The 19983-nt window shown below is 45.3% G+C and overlaps 1 protein-coding gene across 2 annotated transcripts in view; it reads right to left on the bottom strand.

Annotated features, from left to right (window-relative positions):
- Positions 1 to 19983, bottom strand: part of TDRD9 (tudor domain containing 9) — a gene marked incomplete at its 5' end in the record, with an annotated part of 116256 nt that overhangs the window by 2394 nt on the left and 93879 nt on the right. For both annotated transcript variants that reach the window (XM_081229147.1, XM_081229148.1), the window contains 5 exons: positions 7154 to 7272; positions 12250 to 12388; positions 13521 to 13617; positions 14170 to 14279; positions 15999 to 16069. In XM_081229147.1, the coding sequence (XP_081085273.1) occupies positions 7154 to 7272; positions 12250 to 12388; positions 13521 to 13617; positions 14170 to 14279; positions 15999 to 16069 (536 nt within the window). The remainder of the gene's footprint in view (positions 1 to 7153; positions 7273 to 12249; positions 12389 to 13520; positions 13618 to 14169; positions 14280 to 15998; positions 16070 to 19983) is intronic.

Genomic DNA, 19983 nt, shown 5'->3' with positions numbered 1-19983 from the left:
TACTCCCACCCACCACTCACGCCAACCCCACCACCTCAACCTGGCATTCTAGTGTTCCCAGGGTGAAAACAGGCATCTTCACTGCCAGACTGAATTTACTTGATTTGGAGCAGAGGGTAAAAACCCTCATGCCTGGCAGCACTGTCAGTAAAAATGGCAAACTCAGTAGGAAATAGATGGAGAAAGCCCACAGCTCTGGGAGCCTTCGGCCCTGGTCCTGCTTGGGGCCAGCAGCAGACCAGCTGACAATCCAGAAATGCAAGAGGGAGATCCTGAAAACGAGTGCCACAGAGGCTACTTGGGCTCACCACACATTCCCTAGCTGATGGAGAAGCTGCACACACACATGCAGCAGAGACCTACGAAGGCCCCTGGCCTGCCACACAGCCCTGGCCGACGGGAAGGTGGCATGCACACACAGGAAAGCCCTGGCAAGAAATAAAAGCCAGATTTCAAAACTGCCTGAACTTTGGATGTACTACCTGACCCACACAGAGACCCACCAGCAGAGGGCAGAAGCCTTAATGACTTAGGTATTTAAGCACAACTTCTCACTAATCATTGGCTGAGCACTAAGCAATGCAGACACAAGGATGACCCCTAACAAGCCAGGCTGAAAAATAAAAAGGAGAATTAAAAAACAGGCACTAGTGGCCTTACAACATGGTGGGGAAACTGATTCTGCAGAATTCTGCAGGGAGTAATCAAAACCCTACATTAATACACTACATTATCTAAAATGCCCAATTTTCAGCAAAAATTATGAGATATTTTGTGAAGAAACAGGAATGTGTGACCCATACTCAGGAAAAAAAAAGAACAGCCAACAGAAGCTGATTGAGTCGACTCAGATGTGGTTTTAGCAAGTAAGACTTTAAAGAAGTCACTGCAAGTATATACAAAGAATTAAAGCAAACTATGTTTAAAGAAATAAAGGAAAATATGATGGTAATGACTCAAAGATAATCTCAATAAAAATTTAAAACTATACACAGAACCAAAGAGAAATTTTAGAGTTGAAAGGTACAATAACTAAAATGGAAAATTCCTTACATAGGAGACCAAAATCTGTAGGTGTGAGATGGACGAATAAAGAATCAGTAAACTTAAGGATAGATCAATAGTAGTTAACTAATCTGAACAACAGAGAGAAAAAGGACTGAAGAAAAATGACCAGAGCCTCAGAGACCAGTGGGACAACATCAATTGTATACAAAAACATGTAAAATGGGAGTCCCAAAGGAGAGGAGAGCAGGAATAGGGCAGAAAAATCATTTTTAAAAATTCAAAGATGCAAATAGGTTATAAGTAAATGGATAGGAAAAGATATGCCATGCAAACAGTAACAAAACCAAGCCAGAGTAGCTATATTAATATCAGACAAAATTGACTTTAAAACAAGAAATATTACTAGAATAAAAAGAGAGGGGCTTCCCTGGTGGCGCAGTGGTTGAGAGTCTACCTGCCAATGCAGGGGACGCGGGTTCGTGCCCCGGTCCGGGAAGATCCCACATGCCGCAGAGTGGCTGGGCCCGTGAGCCATGGCCGCTGAGCCTGCGCGTCCGGAGCCTGTGCTCCGCAACAGGAGAGGCCACAACAGTGAGAGGCCCGCGTACCACAAAAAAAAAAAAAAAAAGAGAGATTTCATAATGACAAAAGGGCTAATACGTCAGAAAGATACAAAAATTATAAACATAAACGTGTCTAACAGAGCCCCAAAAGACATAAAAGAAAAGCTGACAGACTTGAAAAAAGAAATAACTCAATAATTAGTTAGAAATTTTAATATCACAGTTTCAACATTCACAGAACTAGAGGGAAAACCAGCAAAGACAGTGAGTCCTAGAACACCAACTCAATCCACCCAACATCTACAAAACACCCCACCCAACAACAGACATGCATTCTTCTCAAGTGAACATGGACCATTTTCCAGGAAAGACTGTATGTCAGGCCATAAAATAAGTCTCAATAAGTTTTAAAAGAAATTCTGAAAGACTGAAATCATTCGAAGTATGTATAATACCTACACAGAAATAAATTATATATCAACAACATTTTAAAAAGTTGAAAAATCCCAAAATACTTGAAAATTAAACAATATACTTCTAAATAACCCATCAAAGAAGAAATCACAAGGGAAACTAGAGAATATTTTTAAAAGAATAAAAATCAAAATACAACAAATCAAGAAGTATGGGATGCAGCAAAAACAGTAACGGAAAGAAATGTATAGCTTTAAATGTCTGTAACAGAAAAGAAGGTCTCAAAACAATAATTAAGCTTCTAAGTTATGAAACTAGAAAAAGAGCATGCTAAACCCAAAGCAATCAGAAGTAAGGGAATAATCATTATGAGAGTGAACATCAATGAAACAGAAAAAAGATAGAAACACTAGGGGGAAAAAATCAACAAAACCAAAAGTTAGTTCTTTAAAGAGGTCAACAGAATTTTAATAAACTTTAGCTAAGCTAAACTGACTTAAGAAGAAAGAGAAAATCTGAATAGACCTATAACACAAGAAATCTAATTAGTAATTTAAAATCTCCCCACAAAGAGAAGTCCAAGCGCAAATGATTCATTACCAACTTCTATCAAATATTTAAAGAAATAATATCAATCTTACATAAACTCTTTCAGAAAATAGCAGGAAACACCTCCTAACTCATTCTATGAAGCCAGTACTACTCTGCTACCAAATCAGACAAAGATATCACAAGAAAACTACAATCAATAACCCTCATGAACACAGATGAAAAAGCTTTAGCAAAAACCTATTAAAAACCTTTAACTTGTTTGCTATAAAACAAGTTTAGGGCTTCCCTGGTGGCGCAGTGGTTGAGAGTCCGCCTGCCGATGCAGGGGACGCGGGTTCGTGCCCCGGTCTGGGAGGATGCCACATGCCGCGGAGCGGCTGGGCCCGTGAGCCATGGCCGTTGGGCCTGCGCGTCCGGAGACTGTGCTCCGCAACGGGAGAGGCCACAACAGTGAGAGGCCCACATACCGCAAAAAAAAAAAAAAAAAAAAACAAGTTTATAGGGACTTCCCTCATGGCGCAGTGGTTAAGAATCTGCCTGCCAATGCAGGGGACACCGGTTTGAGCCCTGGTCCGGGAAGATCCCATATGCCGCAGAGCAACTAGGCCTGTGCGCCACAACTACTGAGCCTGCGAGCCACAGCTACTGAGCCTGCACGCCTAGAGCTCCGCAACAAGAGAAGCCACCACAGTGAGAAGCCCGCGCACTGCAACGAAGAGTAGCCCCTGCCTGCTGCAACTAGAGAAAGCCCATGCGCAACAACGAAGACTCAACACAGCCAAAAATAAAAATAAATTTAAAAAATAAATAAATAAAAATAAAACAAGTTTATAAAAAGAATTACACACTATGTGGAATTCATCCCAGGAATGCAGGCTAGTTTTAACAACCAAAAAGCAATTAATGTAATATACCATACAAATCAAATAAAAGAAAAAACACCCTGATTATCTCACAGACACAGAAAAGGCATTTGGCAAAATGTGACATCCCTTTCTGATGAAAGCTCTCAGCAAACTAGGAATAGAAAGGAACTCCTTCAACCTGATAAAGAACCTCTACAAAAACCCTGCAGCTAACCTGCAGCTAACATACTTAGTAGTGAAAAACGATGCTTTCTCCCCAAAACTGGGAACAAGGCAAAGATGTATGTTCGCACCACTTCTATTCAGCTCAATACAGAGGGTTCTAGCCAGTATAATAAAACAGGAAAAAGAAATTAAGAGCGTACAGATTGGAAAGGAAGAAGTAAAACTGTCTTTATTCATAGATATGATCCTGTATGTAGGAAATCCTAAAGAATCTACAAAAACTACTGGCACTAACAAACAGGTTTAACAAGGTCACAGGATAAAAGATCAATATATAAAAAGCAATTGTTCATTTCTAGCAATGAACAATGCAAGAATAAAGAAAACAATTTAAGGTCACAATAGCATCAAAAAGACTAAAATAGAAATAATTTAACAAAATTCTGCACACTTGAAAACCATAAAAAGTGTTAAGAGAAATTAAAGGATATCTAACAGATATTCTGGCTCGGTGCATTGGACAACTCAATACTGTTAAGATGGCAATTCTCCTCAAACTGATCTACAGATTCAATACAATCCCCATCACAACCCCTGCCAAGGTTTGTTGTAGAAATGACAAGCCGATCTTAAATTTTATACGGAAAGGAAAAGGATCTAAAATAGTAAAAAAAAAAAAAAAAACTTTGAAAAAGAAGAACAAAATATGAGGACTAACACTACCCAATTTCAAGAGTTACTATTAAAGAGAGACATAAATCAATAGAACAAAATAGGACGTTCAAAAATAAACCTTTACATTTATGGCCAATTGATTTTGACAGGTGCCAAGGCAATTCAGAGGGGGGTTCCTCAGCCAATGACGTTATAACAACTGGATGCTCCTACGTGAAAGGAGGAGCACGTCCCACCATATACAGCTATCATCTCAGAATGGGTCAAAGACCTCAGTACCATAAGGAAGTATAAGAATTAGAGGAAAACAGAGGAGAAGACCCTGCTGTGACCCTGGGTTTAGCAAAGGTGTTTCAGATATAACACCAAAAGCATAAACCATAAAAAAAATTTAAAAAAAGCTAAAGTGGACACCATCAAAATTAAAAACATGTATGCTTGGGCCTCCCTGGTGGCGCGGTGGTTGAGAGTCCACCTGCCGACGCGGGGAACAGAGGTTCCTGCCCCGGTCTGGGAGGATCCCATATGCCGCGGAGCGGCTGGGCCCGTGAGCCATGGCCGCTGGGCCTGCGCGTCCGGAGCCTGTGCTCCGCAACGGGAGAGGCCACAGCAGTGAGAGGCCCACGTACCGCAAAAAGAAAAAAAAAACAAACAAAACATGTATGCTTTAGGATACGCCATTAAAAAATGAAAAGACAAGCTATGCGATGGGGAAAATATCTGCAAATTGCATACTCGGAAGAGACTTTTAGCTAGCATTTATAAAGAATTCCTACAACTCAATAAGATGACAATCAAACCAATTAAAAAACAGGGAAGGGCTTCCCTGGTGGCGCAGCGGTTGGGAGTCCGCCTGCCGACGCGGGGGACGCGTGTTCGTGCCCCGGTCCGGGAGGATCCCACATGCCGCGGAGCGGATGGGCCCGTGGGCCATGGCTGCTGAGTCTGTGCGTCCGGAGCCTGTGCTCCACGGCGGGAGGGGCCACGGCAGTGAGGGGCCCGCGAAGCGCAAAAGAAAACACAGAAAATATCTGAAGATACTTCACCAGAAAAGGTGTATGATTGGCTAATAAGGATATAAAAAGATCTTTTATATCATTCCTTATTAAGGAAATGCAAATTAAAACCGTAATAAGATACTACCATAACTCCACTAGATTAAGTACAATAAAAACTACACTGACAATGCCAAGTGCAGGCAAGGATGTGAAGAGACTGGAACTGTCCTGTTGCTGGTGGGAATGTGATATGTGAGTCACTTTGGAAAACAGTTTGTCCACGTCTTTAAAAATTAACATAAACCTACTATACAACCTACCAATTCTACTCCTAGATATCTACCGAAAAGAGAAGAAAATGTATGTTCACTCAAAGACTTTACATGACTTTCCAGAATAGCATTATTCGTAACAGCCAAATACCGGAAACAATCCAAACATTTCATCAACTGGCGAATGGATAAAGGAAATGTGGCATACACAAACAGTGGAGCATTATTCAGTTGTTAAAAAGAACAAACATGTTAAAACACGGATGAACCTCAAACATATTATGCTCAATGAAAGAAGCCAGATTAAAAAAAATTATGCCATTTATATAAAATTTTCAGAGAAGGCAAATCTGTGGAGACCAAGAGCAGCTCAGTGGTAGCCCGGAGTGGGGGTAGGAACAGGAGTTGCTGACAAACGTTAAGAACTTGTGTTTCTAAAAACAGCTTTATTGAGGTACGTACCATGAGCTAATTAGTTTTAAGTACACAATTTAACAATTTTAGTAAATTTATAGATCTGTGTGACTATCCCCACAACTGTTCTAAGGTATTTATAAGCGAACTTTGGGGATGACAGACCTGTTGTAAAGCTGAGTTGTGGTGATGGTCAGCACAAGTCCGCAAACTTACTAAAACCACTGAACTGCTACCCAGAGCACAGCAAGTCGGGACACGGCCACCCTCGTCAGGGGTGGAGAGAGAGATGGGATGAGGAGAGGCAAAGGAGCACCAGGTGACTGGTCCTTCCTGATGAGGAGGCGTCCTGTGCTGTTGAGAGCAGAGCTGTGTGAGAACAGGGAGCATCTGCCAACTCGGTGACCTGCCGCGCCTTCCCATATGCATTTGGGGTGATTTCTTCTAGCTTTATGAGCACTTCTGATGTTTTATAACATGGTTTCCCTCAGCTGCTGGTCACGTGGCACATTCACTGTGTGCAAACACACTGAGATGAGCTGTGCACTGCATGTATGTTAAACTTCAACACAAAGTTCACGTAAAAATATTTTCAGCCTTTATCACCGTGGCTAAGGCAGCTCTGTTTATCTAACACCTTTCTGAAAGGTGTCCACTGCTCCCTGTTCTCATGCAGGACTGGATGTGCTGGGAGCCTTCTGTTTGCTCCTCCCCCATGTCTGTCCTCCCTTCTCAGCCTCCTCTGAGCTGTCCAGGCTGACCTGGGCTTACGGGCTGCGCCAACGAGAGCCCCTGTCCTAGGGATTCGGGTTGGGTTTGGCCAACGGGGAGCCCAGCAAGTGTTGGAGGTGGAGGGGGAGGCCAGGACGCTTATCCTGGGGGAAGCGCGACAGCGGGGCCCACTCCTGTAAGTTGATGCTCTCCACACAGCCTCTCAGCCTCCACAGCCCAGGCCCCCTCCCTCCCTTTGCCTCTGAGGTGCCCACTGTGGTTTCCCTCCGACCTGCCTGTGCTATTTGAAAGGGTCTCTTTATCACATATTCTCAAGCCGCCCCTACTTGCTGCCTGGCTCCCGGCTGACGATCAGGACACAGGTGGCTGGTGCCTCCGTCTGGCACCTCTAGACGCCGCCCCGCGTCAGGATCAATCTATCACGTCTCAGAAACAATTCAAGGCGTTCAAAGTCTAGATAGCTAAGAAAGCAAGCTTGTCATCACACAACTCACCCTAAAAGTTTCTGCCGAGCATTATCCTGCAACTGTGTGATTCTTTCTGGCCCAAGACACATCGATCCATTTGGTCCATCACACACCAGCTTGTTAATAGCGGCTCTGAGAATATTAACCTGTAAATAAATGGCAACGTAGTCATATGGTTCTTCTATAATTGAATTCCACTCCACATTTAAATAATTTGTAAGCATTCAGATTTCATAATTTCATGATTATCATCAGTATGGTTTCTGGAAGAAATTATCAAAACGACACAAATAACACCAATAACCACTATCAATAATTTAAGAAGCAATAAAAAAAGAAAAAGAACAGCAAGGAAGGTTCAGACTTTTCAGTGTAGGCACACTTTTTAAACTTCTATTCTAAACTTTAATAGTTGAACCCATGGGGTTACACTGTTCAAAATCTACTTGTATCACAGACACAGTAAGCCCTCTGTATCTGTGGAGTCAACCAACCTTGGATCAGAAACATTCAGGAAAAAAAAAATTCCATGAAGTTCCAAAAATCAAAACCTGAATTTGCCATACATTGGCAATTATTTACATAGGGTTTACATTGTATTAGGTATTATAAGTAATCCAGAGATCATGTAAAGTATATGGGTGGTGTGCACAGGTTATATGCAAATACTACACCATTTTATATAAGAGACTTGAGCTTCTGCAGATTTTGGTATCTGAGGGGGGTCTTGGAACCAATCTCCCACAGATAACGAGGGAGGGCCATATGTTCCTCTCACTTTGTGTGTGTCTTTTCTTCCTTTTTTTTTTAAATATTTATTTATTTGGCTGCATCAGGTCTTAGTTGAGGCACGTAGGGTCTTTCGCTGCGGCATGGGCTTCTCTCTAGTTGCGGCACACGGGCTCCAGGGCACGTGGGCTCAGCAGTTGTGGCGCACAGGCTCTAGAGCCCATGGGCTTAGTTGCCCCGTGGCATGTGGGATCTTAGTTCCCCGACCAGGGATTGAACCCACATCCCCTGCATTGGAAGGAGGATTCTTAACCACTGGACCACCAGGGAAGTCCCTTGTGTGCGTTTTTTCAATTGAGGTACAATTGGTACATGACAGTATGTTACTTGCAGGGGTACAACAGAATAATTCGGCGCTTGTATACACTCTGCACAGTAAGTCCACTTACCATCAGTCACCATGTATCTGACGCATTCACCCTTTCCACCCCTCTCAGTCCCTGCCGTCGCCGTTTGCGACGTTCCCACAGAAGCCTGAGGAGTGCCCCCAGAGCAACAATGTGCCGTATTTTGTTCCAGCCTGTGCCACAGTCCTTAATGAACTTTCTGCTTTGAGTAATCTGAAATTTAGGAAGAGCAGCAAAGACAGAACAGACGTTCCGTGCACCCCTCCCCGACGTGAGCGCCTTCCACCCACAGTCCACCTGTCACTCCTGAGAGGCTGACCTGGGCACGTCACTGTTGACTAGAGTCCAGGCTCCACGTGGATGTGACCACCTTCCCCGCTCGCGCCCTCCTTCTATCCCCGACCCAACCCAGGGCACCACGCGGCACCTGTTGTCACATGCGGTCCAGGGCAGTTTCTTAGCCTTTTCCTGTTTTCTGAGACCTTGACAGTTCTGATTTCTGGTCAGGTAGTTTGTGAGATGCCCCCTAGTCTGGGCTTATGTGACGTCTTTCTCATGATTAGGTTGGGGTGGTGAGTTCTGGGGAGAACCCCACAGAGGTGGGGGCCCTTCTCATCCCACCCCGTCAGGATGTGTGTGCCATCGCCAAGACGGATCACTGGTGATGCTGGCCTTGGCCACTTAGCTGAGGCGGCGACTGCCAGGCTCAGTGGAAGCCAGTCACTAAGTCTAGTCCACTCTCAAAGCAGGGAGGAGGGAACAGGGGAGGTTTAAGCTCCACTTCCTGGGTACTGTTGGGAATTCTCCTGAGTGGAAGATTTGTCTCCTCTCCCCCAGTTGTTTATCCAATCACTTGTTTACGCCCTTCGGACACTGTGAGTTATAACCCAACACACCGTGATTTATTTGGTTGCTCTGTTCCAACCTTGGCCACTGGCCTCCCATGTCCCTGTGACAGGCTGCATACTTTTGTTTCTTGAGTGCTTCTTTTCTTCCTGGCTCTACAAGAAGCTCCAGGCTCATCCTGTGTTTCCTCTGCCCATTTCTCCAAGGAGCCCTGGTTCCTGTTACTGGAAAATCCTATCAGAAACCACAATCTGGGCCCTGGGTTTGTTCACGGCTACTGGGGTGTCATCGTTTCTTGCGCTGAGAGAGCTAGGTTATGGGTGCATGCGTACGAAATCATGTATACACACGTAACTTACTTGCATGCAGTAAGTTAAACATGAATTCCTACTGAACCATGTCTCTCAGTCACCCTGCCCCACAGGGTGTGTTCTGGCCTTCCTTTCTAAGTGCATCTCTAAGTCTAGTAATAAGAAACCTGGCTCCTGCGTCCGTTTACTCTGTTCCTCAACCCCAGTAACACACAGTTTCAGAATTAACTTGCACTCCATGAGAAACAACTTTACCAAGTAGAAGACAGTAGCCTTACCATTTCCAGTCAAAAATGTTTTCCAAAGCTCCTTTTCCCCTCACCCCCTTCAATGCAATTATCCCCCAAATCCTAGTCGGTGTTGGGGTGTGTGTGTGTGTGTGTGTGTGTGTGGACTGCATATATCAGAGTTCCACTCTTTCACGGGGCATGGACTGTTTTTTTTTAATATTTATTTTTTTACTTATTTGGTTGCATCAGGTCTTAGCTGCAGCAGGTGGACTCCTTAGTTGCAGCACATGGGCTCCTTAGTTGCGGCAGGCGAACTCTTAGCTGCGCATGCACGTGGGATCTAGTTCCCTGACCAGGGATCTAACCCGGGCCCCCTGCACTGGGAGCGTGGAGTCTTAACCACTACACCAACAGGGAAGCCCCAGACTATAGGATTTTTTGTATTTTTTTTAACATCTTTATTGGAGTACAATTGCTTTACAATGTTGTGTTAGTTTCTGCTGTATAACAAAGTGAATCAGCTATATACATACATACAACCCTATATCCCCCCCTCTTGCATCTCCCTCCCACTCTCCCTATCCCACCCCTCTAGGTGGTCACAAGTCCCCGAGCTGATCTCCCTGTGCTATGCGGCTGCTTCCCACTAGCTAGCTATTTTACATTTGGTGGTGAGACTACGGGTTTGGACAAGCACGCAGAGCCATGCATCTGCCCCCGCAGCGCACACAGGGCAGCTCCTTCACTCTCCAGTCCCTGTGGTACCCTTTGTGGTCCATCACTCCTCCGCCCCCAGGAGCCACGAATCTGTTTTCCATCCCTATAGTCTGGCCTTTTCCAGAATGTCATATGAATAGAATCATACCATCCATAGCCCCCGAGTCCTGGCTTCTCTCACTTAATAACATGCATTTAAGATTCACTCACGTTGTTGCATGAATCAACTGCTCACTCCTTTCTATTGCTGAAGAGTACTCCATCGTACGGCTCTGCCAGTTTGTCCACTCCCCTGCTGAAGGACATCTTGACTGCTTCCAGTTTTTAGCTATTATGAATGCTGCAATCCGTATTCACAAACAGGTCTTATGTGGATGTAAGTTTTCAAATCTCTTTGATAAATACTTAGAAGTAGGACTCCGGGGTCTTATGGTCGGTGTATGTTTCACTTTGAAGAACTTTATCCTCCACAAAACCCTAGCCCACTCTGCGCTCCCACCAGCAGCAAGTGTTCCCGTTGCTCCACATCCTTGCCAGCACTGGGTATTTTCAGTTTTTTGGATTTTAGCCATTCTAATAGGTCTGTAGAGGTATGTCACTGAGATCTTAACTTGCATTTCCCTAATGACATATGATGTTGAACACCTTTTCACTGGTTTATTGCCATCCATATTTAATTTAGTTGCTTATTTATTGAGTTTTAAGAGTTCATTACACATTATGAATGAAAGTCCTCCCTTAGATACATATTTGCAAATATTTCCTCCTCGTGTGTAGCTTGTCTTTTCATCCTCTTAACAGGGTCTTCTGCAGAGCAGGTTTTAATTTGATAAAGTCCAAATTATCAATTTTTTCTTTCACAGATTATGCTTCGTTGCATCTACAAACTCATTGCCAAACCCAAGGTCATATAGATTTTCTCCTGTATTTACTTCTAGCAGTTTTACAGCTTCACATTTCACGACTAGGTCTATGATCTAAGGAGTACTTTTAAGCCCCAAAGCCCCTTTACATGAGAGAGCAGTCAAGTTCAATCAACAAAGCCACATGCCCCCTGGAGAAAGGACCAGCCCAAAGGCCTCGCCCAGCGCCCCTCCCCCACCCCCTCCTGCGCAGCTATGCCAACCTCAGCGACTCCATGGAACTTCTAGCACTCTGGAGGAGTGCTTCCAAACTAGCTGTCCTGAAAGACCAGCTTTGTTTCTCATTTTGTAAAATGCAAGAGGACTGAGTTACTACAACAATGAAATACAAAAACAAAAGCATATAAAACATAAGCCCAAATTTTTCATTATTAAATTCAAAAGCTATAAAATTACTTTGTCACCCAAGTCTCTAAATGGTCAGCCTTAACTTGTGCACTGATCTGGTCCCAGACCAGAATAGGTACTTCCACTGCAGAGTCGAGTTTGCACCCAAGGGTCAGCCCAGCAAGCCCCCCACCGTTGTGTGTGGAGAGGACCGAGTGGGGCAGGACTTTCCTCAGCCCCCAACAGGAACTAGCAAGGATGTCCAGCTGGTCCTGACTTGGGGTGAGGCCTGGGGAGACATGCACGGCAGTCTTGCTGCCTGCTGTTCAGTTCTACTGCCCAGGAAGGCTTACTGTGCCGGGAGGTACCTAGTGTTCAGTTCTACTGCCCAGGAAGGCTTACTGTGCCGGGAGGTACCTAGTGAGAAATTCAGAGAGCACCACCTGTCAGGAAGCTACTTCGCACAGAAAAGTAAAACAGGCAGGTCAAGGGAGAGTGAGCACCTCCAGGACCAGAGGTGTGCGTCTGCATTTTAAGCATGGCGTCAGACACAGCTCCTGCTGCTAAACGGCTGTACCAGCACACCGAGAGTGCGACGTAGCTCCCACGCTATGATGACCTCGGCAGCCTTACCTCTATGACATCCTCCACGCTGAACTGCACGTCAAAAGCGAGCTCCATGTCATGCTCCGGCAGGAGAGCGGCCCCTGTAGTTGGATTCCACCCCAAACCACAGAGGACTCCAGTATAGCATTTGCCATCTCGATCAACTCTAAATGAACAGTTTTCAGAAAAGTTATTATTTCAGAATTGTTAAGCCACTGGGTTTTTTGTTTTTGTTTTTTTTGAATGGGCAGCCTGAGTTTATTTTATACATATAGATAGTATATATGTATTTATTTATTTATTGAAGTATAGTTGATTTACAATATTGTGTTAGTTTCAGGTGTACAGCACAGCAATTTGGATATATATATGCATGTATGTGTATATCTTCCTCTTCAGACTCTTTTCCCTTATAGGTTATTAGAAAATATTGAGGGGCTTCCCTGGTGGCGCAGTGGTTAAGAATCCGGCTGCCAATGTAGGGGACACAGGTTCGAGCCCTGGTCCAGGAAGATCCCACATGCTGTGGAGCAACTAAGCCCATGCACCACAACTACTGAGCCTGTGCTCTAGAGCCCGCGAGTCACAACTACTGAGGCTACATGCCACAACTACTGAAGCCCACGTGCCTAGAGCCCGTGCTCCACAACGAGAAGCCACTGTAATGAGCAGCCCACGCACTGCAACGAAGAGTAGCCCCCGCTCGCCACAACTAGAGAAAGCCCACGCACAGCAATGAAGACCCAATGCAGCCAAAAAAAAAAAAAAAAAAAAAAAAAGCGAGCCCTGCTCATTGACACACTTCTCTTTACTAAAGCCTCTAGGAGTTCCTGTCTGATCTTGGCACAAAAGAGCCACAGCTGCAGTCTTACCTCGTGGCACCAACACGAGTGGGACGGGCACGGTTTCCCACTGACAACCGTTGCCAGGAGACTTGGTGTCACAGCCACAGCCCATTAACAACAGGACATCCATCAGCGTGGTGCTGATGCTGGGCCTCAACTTCACCTCCACTTTGATCCCTTTTGCCCCACTTCGAGTCACGCTCCTGTGTGAGGCTGCATGTCCTTGTCAGCTCTCTGAGCTTCTTTCTAAACTGAGTCTCAGTGTAGCTCCGCAAATAACCATAAAGCCTCCCTCAGCCACACTGAAGCCGGGGGAGGCGCGGCCAGCCTCCAGACCTGCCAAGGCACTTTTCCATCAGCGCTTTCTCTCCAAAAGGAGGGAGGGGCCCCGTTTCTCCCACTGGGTTCGCATCTTACCAAAGCCTGGGGATAAGACAAGGGAGCAGGCCATACCTGAGCTCCATGACGGGTGCGAACAGCATGCTGAGGAGCGCAGGAAGGCCGGGGATGTGCGGCATCAGTGAGGTCTCCCTCAGCAGCATGGCGGACCCTGCAGACAGTCACGGCCAAGGGCAGCACTGGGCACATTGTCACGAGTGTGACACCTTCCCTCCCCACAACTCCTCCTGGTCCTCAGGCCTCCCTCCCTGTGTTGAGTCTGTCCCCACAGATGTGCCCCAGCAGAGAAGTGCTCCCTGGTGTCGGTCCCCACAGCACCCCAAGAGGAACCCCTTATCCTAAGGCTCAAGCTTTGACCCCATTTGGGGACCCGTCCTGTCTGGTTACTCTGGCCTTTCCTTTCTCCTCCTTAGGCTATCGGGTTTGTCCCTGGGCCAAGCTCTTGGATCTTCTCTCCTTCGTGGTCAAGCACAATGGAATGAATGGATGATCAAGGAATCAATCCACGCATCCCTGCACAGTGGGAAAGGTGATGATGCTCCAGTTCTTAAGCTCCCACCAGCCAATGCTCTCAGGAAATAGTCTAAAACATGGTACACAGGCATGAGGCTGTTCACTGATTATAAGACAAACTGTGCTGGGAACTGGAGTCAAGGGCAAGAAGAGAAGAGCAACACCGCAGGGACAGCAGGCCTTCACTCACCGGTGGCGTTAACCGAAAGGGAAGCTGCAACCAGCATGCTCTGGTGGAGGTCCTCGGGGCTGTCGCTGATGACGACAGAGTTGACGCTCTCCTTCTCAATCCAAACGCACCTGAAACGAGAGCTGTTGGGAGACGGCTGCCCCTCCACCCGCGAGGCAGTGAGTGACGCCAAACCCGCAAGGAACACATTTCAAAGACAGTCCAGCACGCCAACACAGGCCCAACCAGTGCAATACACCACGGCCCAGTCTGCACTGAGCCTCCTCGCGCTGGAGTCCTGGGGCTGGTCCTCCACCCCCTTCGCTCTTCCGCTCCTCGTGTGACCCCAGCCACTCCCTGGACCCACGTGCTGACCTTGCCCAAACCTCTACCTGCACCCCAGACCTCTGTCCCGTGGCCACCCACCCCCTCCCGCCTCTTAGCAGACAGAGCCCAGCAGGGCGCCCTCCACTCCTGCTCCTCCCCCATCACCAACTCTAATCAAGCACCGGCCTGTTGGGTCCACACCGAAAGCTCTCACAAAGCTGCCCGCTTCTGCACCTCCCGTCGTGGACTCGGCACGGTCCACGGCGGTCCTGCTCTGGAGCACAGTGTGAGCAGCCTCAGAGGTCTGCGCTGACCCGAGCATCCTTCATGCTGGGGCTCTGCACAGTTTAAAGTGCTCACAGAGCAATTGGACACCTTGTGAAAATGCAGGTTCGAAAGGTCTGGGTGGGGCTGAGCCCTGCATCTCTAACAAGCTCTTGGGGACGCATTTGCTGCTGGCCCTGGAGGAGACTTTGAGAAGCCAGGGTCTACCCTGTAGCCAAAGTGACTATTTAAAGTGCACACAGGGCTTCCCTGGTGGCGCAGTGGTTGAGAATCTGCCTGCCAATGCAGGCGACACGGGTTTGAGCCCTGGTCTGGGAAGATCCCACATGCTGCGGAACAACTAAGCCCATGAGCCACAATTACTGAGCCTGCGCATCTGGAGCCTGTGCTCCGCAACAAGAGAGGCCGTGACAGTGAGAGGCCCGTGCACCGCGATGAAGAGTAGCCCCTGCTCGCTGCAACTAGAGAAAGCCCTCACACAGAAACGAAGACCCAACACACCCAAAAATAAATAAATAAATAAATTTATTAAAACATTTTTTTTAAATTAAAAATAAAGTGCACACAGTGAGGCTTCCCACATGGCTCGTGAGGCTCTGCAGCCCCCACACTTTCCCTCCACTTTCTCAGAGGTGACCCAAGGCCCATATGCCTGCTGCTGGGACCCTCCCCACCCAGCCCTCGCCCTGCCTGCCCTGACAGCTGGATTTCTCCTGGTCTAACTCCTCTGCAGGCTTCAGGTCTCAGGTTTCCCTGGAAAATCTCGGCCTTCCAACTGTGGACAGGGGCCCCTCTTAGATGCCTTTGTAATGTTCCATGGCCCCTAACAAGACCCTCATCAACCTATCTTGAAATAAGTGGCTTTCTCTGTCCTACCCTCTGCCCACTGGACCCATAATCTGGGGGAGGACACCGACTGTGTAGGTTCACTACTGTTCTCCCCAACTGCTCCCAGGACACAGGGGGCACTCACAGACCTGCTGAATGTATAACAATTACAGTAAGAACAGAAAAAACGAAGGCTTTGATGAAAGATACTCTAACAAGTCTTATACAGAATGGCTTTCACATAAGAGAGAACGGGAACCGCAGACTTGGAGCTAGTGGAGAAGCTGGAAGGAGTCAGAAAAAGTATCACATTCCTACAGGTTAGGTATAAAAAAGGTTAGTTTCTGATGAGCTCTGTAAAAAGAGGACGAGAGAAAAAAAACTTCATGGGAAACTTAAGTTAATCATACCTGAACTTGGATACTCTCGTCAGACTATGACACTTCAGTTCATAAGGGTTAAAAGGCCCATGAAGTATTGCCTGTACACATAAAATATACAAGATGTTACCAGTAAGTAAAATGTCACTTCACATACATTTTAAAAATCCAGAAGCCAGATCATAGTTTAAAAAAAGAAAAAAGCTACACCTTCATCAGTCATAACATCTTCGAGGTTTAATGGGAGAAAAATGCCTTAAAGGAGGTATTTTTCTGGGATGCAACTGATTCCTTCCATGGTTTCGCTAACCTTCCTCTCTCTCTATATATAAATACATACACATACTTTGGTCAAAAAAGGAAACACTGCCAAATACTTCAGTGAAAGTATTCTTTTCATGGCAGCAGACTATTCCAGTTAAATAAGCAGGTCTATGACCACACAGCCAAAGCCTGGGGCAGTCTAAGAGTGAGTCCCTGTCGGCCCTCCTCCAAACGGGCCGAGCGACTAGAGCCCCTCCACGGGACGAAGCTAAGCCTGGACGCTGGTTCTCAAAAGCCCACACACCATGCTTCCCCTCGTTCTGATAGACAAGCACTGGTCGCTGTGACTGAAAAATGTTGCCTGCCGTCCGAATGCCTGGTTTTTGTTGCAAAATTCCTATACATCCTGGCTTCTCCTTCACCTCTTCGGAGCAGTCCCTCAGAGCTACCTGAGAGGCTGCCTCCTGGGCTTCAAGTCCTCAGAAAGTTTGCTGAATAAAACATAATCCTCAACTTTCAGGCTGTGCATTTTTTTCACTCAACATCACCTTTGGAAAGGTTAGTTTTAAAAAAGAACTAGGGGCTTCCCTGGTGGCGCATTGGTTGAGAGTCCGCCTGCCGATGCAGGGGACACGGGTTCGTGCCCCGGTGCGGGAGGATCCCACGTGCCGCGGAGCGGCTGGGCCCATGAGCCATGGCCGCTGAGCCTGCGCATCCGGAGCCTGTGCTCTGCAACAGGAGAGGCCGCAGCGGTGAGAGGCCCGCGTACCGCAAACAAACAAACAAACAAACAAAAAAAAAAACGGAATAAGTGTAGTATATAATCATTTCATCACAACTATTTAAAAAATAATAATAATAAAATAAAATAAATAAAATAAAAAAGAACTAGTCATGGGACTTCCCTGGTGGTCCACTGGCTAAGACTCTGCGCTCCCAATGCAGGGGGCCCAGGTTTGAGCCTGGTCAGGGAACTAGATCCCACATGCTGTAACTAAGACCCGGAACAGCTAGCTAGCTAAATAATTAATAAATAAATAAATAAATAAATAAAATTTTTTTTGGAAGAAAAGAAGAACTAGTCAAAGCACTGCTCTATACTAAACCTTGGGTTTTGGTCTTATTAATATAGGCTCCATTGTGAGAAAAGTAACAGTTAAAAACCAGTAAAGAAGAACTTCCGGAAACCTCTCCCAGCAGCCTCAGAAGCAGCGGATTAAAGCTCCACAATCAACTTGATGTACCCTGCATCTGTGGAATACATGAATAGACAACACATCATCCCAAATTGAGGAGCCCGGAGTCAGTGCTGTGCCTCTGAGGTGGGAGAGCCAACTTCAGGACACTGGTCCACAAGAGACCTCCCAGCTCCACATAATATCAAACGGCGAAAATCTTCCAGAGATCTCCATCTCAACACCAGCACCCAGCTTCACTCAACGACCAGCAAGCTACAGTGCTGGACACCCTAAGCCAAACAACTAGCAAGACAGGAACACAACGCCACCCATTAGCAGAGAGGTGGCCTAAAATCATAAAAAGTCTGCAGACACCCCAAAACACACCACCAGACGTGGACCTGCCCACCAGAAAGACAAGATCCAGCCTCATCCACCAGAACACAGGCACTAGTCCCCTCCACCAGGAAGCTTACACAACCCACTAAACCAACCTTAGCCACTGGGGACAGACACCAAAAACAACGGGAACTACGAACCTGCAGCCTGCAAAAAGGAGACCCCAAACACAGTAACATAAGCAAAATGAGAAGACAGAAAAACACACAGCAGGAGAAGGAGCAAGATAAAAACCCACCAGATCTAACAAATGAAGAGGTAATAGGCAGTCTACCTGAAAAAGAATTCAGAATAATGATGGTAAAGATGATCCAAGATTCTATTTCCCAGATCCAAAATCTTGGAAATAGAATAGACAACATGCAAGAAACAGTTAACAAGGACCTAGAAGAACTAAAGATGAATCAAGCATCGATTAAAAACACAATACATGAAATAAAAAATACTCTAGATGGGATCAATAGCAGAATAACTGAGGCAGAAGAACGGATAAGTGAGGTGGAAGATAAAATAGTGGAAATAACTGCTGCAGAGCAAAATAAAGAAAAAAGAATGAAAAGAACAGAGGACAGTCTCAGAGACCTCTGGGACAACATTAAACGCACCAACATTCGAATTATAGGGGTTCCAGAAGAAGAAGAGAAAAAGAAAGGGACTGAGAAAATATTTGAAGAGATTATAGTTGAAAACTTCCCTAATATGGGAAAGGAAATAGTTAATCAAGTCCAGGAGGCACAGAGAGTCCCATACAGAATAAATCCAAGGAGAAATACGCCAAGACACATATTAATCAAACTGTCAAAAATTAAACACAAAGAAATCATATTAAAAGCAGCAAGGCAAAAACAACAAATAACACACAAGGGAATCCCCATCAGGATAACAGCTGATCTCTCAGCAGAAACTCTACAAGCCAGAAGGGAGTGGCAGGACATAATTAAAGTGATGAAGGAGAAAAACCTGCAACAAAGATTACTCTACCCAGCAAGGATCTCATTCAGATTTGCTGGAGAAATTAAAACGTTTACAGACAAGCAAAAGCTGAGAGAGTTCAGCACCACCAAACCAGCTTTACAACAAATGCTAAAGGAACTTCTCTAGGCAAGAAACACAACAGAAGGAAAAGACCTACAATAACGAACACAAAACAATTAAGAAAATGGGAACAGGAACATACATATCGATAATTACCTTAAATGTAAATGGACTAAATGCTCCCACCAAAAGATACAGATTGGCTGAATGGATACAAAAACAAGACCCCTATATATGCTGTCTACAAGAGACCCACTTCAGACCTAGAGACACATACAGACTGAAAGTAAGGGGATGGAAAAAGATATTCCATGCAAATGGAAACCAAAAGAAAGCTGGAGTAGCAATTCTCATATCAGACAAAATAGACTTTAAAATAAAGACTACTAGAAGAGACAAAGAAGGACACTACCTAATGATCAAGGGATCGATCCAAGAAGAAGATATAACAATTATAAATATTTATGCACCAAACATAGGAGCACCTCAATACATAAGGCAAATACTAACAGCCATAAAAGGAGAAATCGACAGTAACACAATCATAGTAGGGGACTTTAACACCCCACTTTCACCAATGGACAGATCATCCAAAATGAAAATAAATAAGGAAACACAAGCTTTAAATGATACATTAAACAAGATGGACTTAATTGATATTTATAGGACATTCCATCCAAAAACAACAGAATACACATTTTTCTCAAGTGCTCATGGAACATTCTCCAGGATAGATCATATCTTGGGTCACAAATCAAGCCTTGGTAAATTTAAGAAAATTGAAATTGTATCAAGTATCTTTTCCGACCACAATGCTATGAGACTAGATATCAGTTACAGGAAAAGAACTGTAAAAAATACAAACACATGGAGGCTAAACAATACACTACTTAATAACGAAGTGATCACTGAAGAAATCAAAGAGGAAATTAAAAAATACCTAGAAACAAATGACAATGAAAACACGACGACCCAAAACCTATGGGATGCAGCAAAAGCAGTTCTAAGAGGGAAGTTTATAGCAGTACAATCCCACCTTAAGAAACAGGAAACATCTCGAATAAACAACCTAACCTTGCACCTAAAGCAATTAGAGAAAGAAGAACAAAAACATCCCAAAGTTAGCAGAAGGAAAGAAA

This window comes from Mesoplodon bidens (assembly GCF_964165515.1).
Source record: "Mesoplodon bidens genome assembly, chromosome: 3".
NCBI lineage: Eukaryota > Metazoa > Chordata > Mammalia > Artiodactyla > Ziphiidae > Mesoplodon > Mesoplodon bidens.
Note: the sequence above shows the minus strand (reverse complement) of the source record. Positions and strands in the feature narration are given on the sequence as shown.